The 6,908-nt window shown below is 33.3% G+C and overlaps 1 protein-coding gene across 1 annotated transcript; it reads left to right on the top strand.

Moving 5' to 3' along the window:
* The first annotated feature begins 544 nt into the window (after positions 1-544).
* On the top strand, positions 545-6,481 carry LOC133176599 (tubby protein homolog). The gene is made up of 6 exons (XM_061311709.1): positions 545-601; positions 1,247-1,450; positions 1,743-1,855; positions 2,544-2,643; positions 5,714-5,812; positions 6,377-6,481. The coding sequence occupies exons 1-6, from the start codon at positions 545-547 to the stop codon at positions 6,479-6,481; spliced, it is 678 nt and encodes a 225-aa protein (XP_061167693.1).
* Positions 6,482-6,908: the final 427 nt, after the last annotated feature.

The raw sequence follows: 6,908 nt of genomic DNA, 5'->3' as shown, positions 1-6,908 counted from the left end.
TACTATTTCCACAACAAAACATTCCTTATAACCGTTGTAAATAGCCCTCATTAGCCTGAAATTGAGAACATCGAAAATTTTGCCTATTTACACGACTATTTGGGGGGGGGAGGCAAGATAATTCGGTCTAACGCGCTTCGTGCAGGTATCAAATATGAGAGTAGTTGATAGAGGTCAAAGGAATATTTTGAAATCGAACTTTTGTGCAGTTGCGGTAAGAATTTAGAAATATTAATCCTAAATCAAGTGCAAATTTTTGTGCACAATAAATATACATTTTTTTCTATGGCTGGCATTGTAGCTCTCTGGTCATCCATCCCAATTCTTTTTCAGATTAGCGAGCTACAGATCTGCAGCTAGTGAACTAGCTGCTCAAAATAACAATATTCATCTATTGTCTCATTCAGTAAATGCATATTCTATTTCCCTATTAATATTCTGTAAAACTTTTAGAAATAGTTAAAACTCTTTTGTGGTTTTTTGTTTATATATGCAATTTGTACATATTTTCTGCATCCTTTCCCAAGTTGGTATTTCATTAATAATGACACGCCCTGGGCAAATCGCTGTCTCAATTCTTTCAGAAGCAGGAACTTTAATGGTAAGAAAGCAAAAGATATGTTTTCCTACAAACTCAAAAATCCTCTATTTCCAACTAATTGGTGTAAAATTTTCCTACCATAAATACTTCCTAAGTTATGTCATTAACTCTTTTAAAATCTCTTTTGGACAAATAGATTTTTGTATTTGATTTTCTACAGGCATTTCAATGAAATAGAAGGCATTTTAAACACTAAATACATGTTAACTTTTACATACTTTGCACATTAGTGTTATCTATTTTTCTAAGAAGAGATGAAAGTATAGTTATGGCGAATATGTGTTTGTTTGTTGTCCCTCTCGAGAATATTTCACTTATATGGAGACGCCACCACTTGCCGGTGGAGAGCTACAAATTTTTACGTATGCTCGGCACTCAGGGCCATTGAGCAGTGAGGGATCTTTTTTTTTTTTGTGCCAGCACCTACTGCGACATGGGACCTCGGTTTATACGGTCTCATCCGAAGGACTGGTCAATACGTCCCACAGTGGGATTCGAAATCGCGACGTAAATATCAGCTCCTTACTCCGCGACTATAGAGCAGACGCTGTTATGGCGAATGAGGAGATTCCTTAAAATCTTGAAAAAATATTTAAATTAAATCAATGACGTGCAGTGTGAATATTGAAGTACATTTTTTTCCAGGATGATGATCAAGAAGGGGCAGCAGAAAGTGCCATGGCTCGAGACGAACCACTCGAGCTCACTGAGAAACTTGATGATTTTGTGCTCAGACCAGCCCCTCAAGGCCGTGTTATGAAGTGTAGAATCACACGTGACAAAAAAAGCGTGGATCGAGGATTTTATCCCACTTACTTTCTCCATTTAGAAAAAGATGATGGCAAAAAAGTTAGCTGCCAGATAATTTTGGATTTATTTTTCAATTACTAAGTATATCTAAATAACTCTTCCTGTAAGATTTGAAAGAACTTTTTTTTTAAATGTAGTATATATGGTTTATACTTTGGTAAATATACTTCCGTATGATTTGCACCGATTATAACATTTCAGAATTAAAGGCAATGAATTTCACTAAAATTAAACGGTTTGTATGATCATAAATTAGTACAAAAAGCATCTCCTGTGTACATAATAAAATGTTTGAATATGAAAATACGTCCACAGATGTACGTTTTTAAAGGTATTTTTACTGGTTGGAAGAAAGAGAAAGAAAACAAAAACTTCAAACTACCTGATATCCACGGATCCTACAGATCTGTCCAGGGGAGGCAAGGCCTTTGTAGGAAAACTCAGGTAATACTTACCTCCCTTATCGGAAATTTGTGAAAGTTTTACAGAATTGTTGAATATACAGAAAATCACTTTTCATATTAAAAACTTATTTTGTGTATTTTCACGAAACTCATTTCAAATGAAAGTGACATCCAGAGACGCGAAAAAGAAAAACATTTTATGCATGTTTTCAAACCTAAACTTAACAATTTATCGTAATCGTAATCACAGTTGTTTTCATTCTACAAATTTCCCGCATTGTTTAACTATGACGTCACTATAGAATTTGTGTTCCGCTTATTATGACGTTATGTTACCTATTGTAAAGCTTCTGAAGATTGAAAATGAAAGCGCTAAAGCTTTACTAAACGTTTTCGTGTTTCATTTTTTAAAATTGTACCTATATATATATATATATATATATATATATATATATATATATATATATATATATATATATATATATATATATATATATATATATATATATATATATATATATATAGTGTCCTACACTACACGATCATTTGGATGGAGGTGAAATACATTTATTTGGACATTAGTTTTTATTAGAGGATCATGTTAGTTTGAGAGTTGTTGTAAAATTTTTGCTTTATAAATAAAAATTAATTCATTACAATGCGTATCGGTAACGATCCTCTAATAAAAATTAATGGTTCAAGTGATTAACCAATTTTGTATGTTATAGAGCGAATTTTTTAGGGACCCAGTTCACTTTGTTTGACAATGGTGATAATCCAAAAAGCAATTATGAAAATGCTAGAAAAGAATTAGTTGGAATCTCTTACGTAAGTATGAAATAAAAACTTTTTTATACATATGTTTGTTTCATTGATGTATACTGAATTTAATTATTATTCACCAATTATTTCCAATTTTGAAATCAGGTATTTCTTTTTTTTTTTAATTTACTTTCTAAAATCTGAAATCATTATTAACATTCTTTGTGCCGCGGGCCTATTTTGGGCCTATTTTCAAAAACTACGTTAAGTTCCATGGGCCTATTTTGGGCCTACTGTTAAATCATTACGTCACAGGTAAAACTGATTATGACGTTCCGTCATCATTCTGAGCTTCGCGCCATTTTTGCCTCTTGTTAAAGAAAACAATCAATAATTTTACCATTCTATTACTGAAAAATTATCTGAAAGAAAGGAATTTTAAACGGGTATTTCATTTGTCTTGATCTTTAGAAAATGTGAACAATGCATTCTGATTTGAAATTAAGTAATTTCATGTCACAGATGTCTTAGATTCCTTATTTTACGCGAGTACTTAATATCGTGAAATGGCCCAATAACGTCAAATCGCGAGAACAATAATTCGCGAATGAGTGATTTATCTAGAGATTTTACATACATTAAAGCACCATAAAAATAAATGCGAGTAGTTTTATTTGGCGAGTGGTGCTATTCGCTAATTACGCGATAATTTATTCCTCGCGTATACTTAGGAATCTACAGTTATCAAAGAAATTCGGCAAAGATACAAGGAACTTTACAATTAAACCTTCAATTCTCGAATACATGTAGTCAGTGCATGACATTGCCAATTGCCGGAGAAGACTGCTTATGTCCATTGAGCAATTACGGCTCTTATTTCTGCAAGAAACGACTGTGACATAGAACCTCTGCTTGTTTATATGTTCCCATCCAATTAATTCCATCAATTCTGTTTGTTCAAATGACCAATACAGGTTTCTTTTAGGCATGAATTATTGATTTTAACTGGCGGGGGGGGGGGGGGTATTACTTTTGCGCATGCTTCTTGTGTCAGATTATAAAATTAATGCAAGAATTGTGGTATAGGTATTTACAATCAGAGGGTAGGCAAAATATCTTGTCGGTCGAAATTTGGGCAAGTACCACCCCATCCCCCCGGCAAAACCCCTAATATCTTGATTTCCTCTCAACGTAACTTAAACTATAGTAGTAATATATTACTTTATTTTCTAACAGCTATGCGTGGCATTTCTAATGAGTTAGATATGTCAATTAGCGTTTCCCTTTGCTCAAAAGTCCACAATCCACAACCTCTCCGTTGTAATTTTGAAAAATCATAATATACTTATATATACAGTTGTAACCTTGTCCGTTATTTATCTACCATGTTATTTCAGTTGTAGGATCGCTCATTAAGTGATGCCGATCGGCAAATGTTCAGCATGTACTCTGAATAACATATGAAAACTTTTATACTTTTTAAGTTCAATTACTACTTACATGTACATGCACATTGTAAGTTACATGTTGACGGAATATTTAGGTTTAACAAATGAAATGCTTCTTAATTTTTTAAGGACCTTGAAGGTGTTTATATATCTAGCACCAAATACATGCACATTGTAAGTTACATGTTGACGGAATATTTAGTTTTAACAAATGAAATGCTTCTTAATTTTTTAAGGGCCTTGAAGGTGTTTATATATCTAGCACCAAATTCAAAGCACAGGCACTTGTTTCTTTGATATTTTCTTTAACCCATAGCATAAAAATAGCATTATTACTCTACGGGTCAAAAAATTATTACAGAAACAAATGCCTGTGATTCAAGTCATAAACACGGTAGAAAAATGTTGTAATAAAATCACAATAAAGGACAAAATAAGTTTTAATAAATCAAAGTCTTTTCATTTGATTGACTCAAACAATCCACAGATTGCATACGAGTTACCGTTCAAGGGTGGTAAGGACGAAGAAAACTTACTGTTGGAAGTAACGTACGTCTTAGTCGGTGTATATCAGGTTATTATTTATAACACGATTACAAAATGTGAAAGGAAAAGATCAACATATAAACGTTTGAACAAATATAAAATAATAAAATCTAAAACAATACAAGTGATTCAGGGAAAGGTGTGAGTGTGCACAGGCCCGTATAACGCGGGGGGGGGGGGCACACTATTTTTTAATATCATATCCTTAATGTGATGCTGCCCCCACATACTTTTTTGCTGTAAGGTCAAGCACTGGTGAGTTCAATAGGTTTATTGAATGTGCACCAAAAAAGTAAGACCCCCCCCCCCCCCACACACACACACACAGACACATACGAAATAGGATTTTTGCGTTCGGAACAATGTTTTTTTTTTTAGCTTGTCAGATTTTTCGTGAAGATCCCCCCCCCCCCCCCCCCGACTTTTAAAACTATTGCTACGGGCCCGGTGCATGTGATAATATCAAAGGTCTACGTTCAAAAAATATGTATTAGGTGTACGAACCGAAATTAACCTTTTTCAAGTCCGATAGAATTTCCATGTTTAAGAACACTTTCACTGGTACATGTAGATCCCAAAAACTTATTAAGTAGTTATTTATGAAACACTGTGTTTCAATTACACTGCACTTTTATACTTTTAACTTTACTCGTGTTGCGATCATTATATTATGCAGTATATACTTGATCCACGGGTACGTGACGTTACATATTGTTCTTATTTAAAAAAAATATATATAACCCCTACCTAATCTACTAAAAACATTATTTGATCATAAATTTTGTTTGTTCTGTAAATGTTTTTTTTTTTTTTTTTTCGGAGAGGCCTGTCGTTGTAGAATTTGTTCTTTTATAATGTCTCTATTTTAACGATTTTCTGCTGACGCGAAAAACCCATTTATACCTAAGTTACCTACATTGTGACGTCACAGTTACGTTACATCATAGTTTCAACGTAATAGAAAACTGTCACGGCACTGTACGTAATTTGAACTGGAAATATGTACGGCACAAAAGGGTTAAATACTGTAAATAAGTTATGAGAGGGTCAGTAAATGTTATAAACTTCACGTCATGTATATTCTAGAGAATTACTCAATTACTTGATAACAATGAATAAATAATTCTGATTCCTCTTCTCAGGGAACAAATGTCTTAGGTCTTAAAGGACCCAGAAAAATGACCATTATTATTCCAGGGATGAATTTGGATCATGAACGAGTAGACATTCAGCCGAGATCTGTAAGTCTAAAAAAGCTGAATGAGTTCTTTCATACTTTGTTACAAGGAGAATTGAGTCCATTCTCTGTCAAAGTTATTAGTCCCCTACTGGTGAAACTAGAGTGGACTATAGACTCCCTCCTAGTCTTTTCATCTGCCTGTCTGCTCTTCTGTCTGTTGAAGTTTTTCCTCGGTCCCGAGGACTTCGGGTATCGAGAGTTACCTGTATATCACGAATACATTGCTTAGTGCAAATAGAGTTTTGTTTGATTTTTAAACTTAATCTGGTTATAATTACACAACCCATAGCTGCAATATAAAGGAGAAAAAAAGAGGGATAAAAAATGAAATTGTTCTTGTTTTGCTTATCTAAACAGTATTTATATAGTTTTGCAACTCCTTGCTGGTTTTTTGATAAATCTGATTTAAGAATGTTTATGAAAGATGGTACATGCTCAACAAACAATAAAACTGATAGTGCTTACTCGGTCATACATAATCATTGTTTTGAAATTCATCAATTGACTAAGTAATAAACTATAAATGAGATACTGATGTGGAAAAGTATTGAATTGTGTTTTGCAGGACAATGAAGGCTTGATTGACAGATACAAGAGAAAAAATATGGAGAATATACTGGACCTCCACAACAAGACCCCTGTCTGGAATGATGGTAAGTCGTCAGAATGAAATTAAGTCGGCTCAGTAGTGGAATACACATATTACAACAAATCATTATCAATTGAATTGCAATTTCTAGAATATAAATCATATAAGATTTTGAAATGAAAAATATCAATCTACTGAATGCCTTGTATCGGTATCCGTTACAGTTGTTGATGTGAAATGATTGGAATAGGTTATGCACTGCTAAATTTCCTGTCCTCTTAGGAAGTTTTAACAATACTGGAGAAATAACTGTGTAAATGATTTTGTATTCTCCGTTGTAGAGACTCAATCGTATATACTAAATTTCCATGGACGAGTCACTCAGTCTTCTGTAAAAAAAATTTCCAAATTGTGCATGACAATGATGGTAAGAATTAGGTTGCTAAAGTCAGCAAATTTACTAACGTTTTTCATTGAGTAACATTTACAATATTTCAAAATGACTAAC

Source organism: Saccostrea echinata, unplaced genomic scaffold, assembly GCF_033153115.1.
Source record: "Saccostrea echinata isolate AGI-Se365-2 ecotype Australia unplaced genomic scaffold, CSIRO_AGI_Sech_v1 ptg000077l, whole genome shotgun sequence".
Taxonomy (NCBI): domain Eukaryota; kingdom Metazoa; phylum Mollusca; class Bivalvia; order Ostreida; family Ostreidae; genus Saccostrea; species Saccostrea echinata.
The sequence above is the reverse complement of the archived record's forward strand: the minus strand, read 5'-3'. Positions and strand labels throughout refer to the sequence as shown.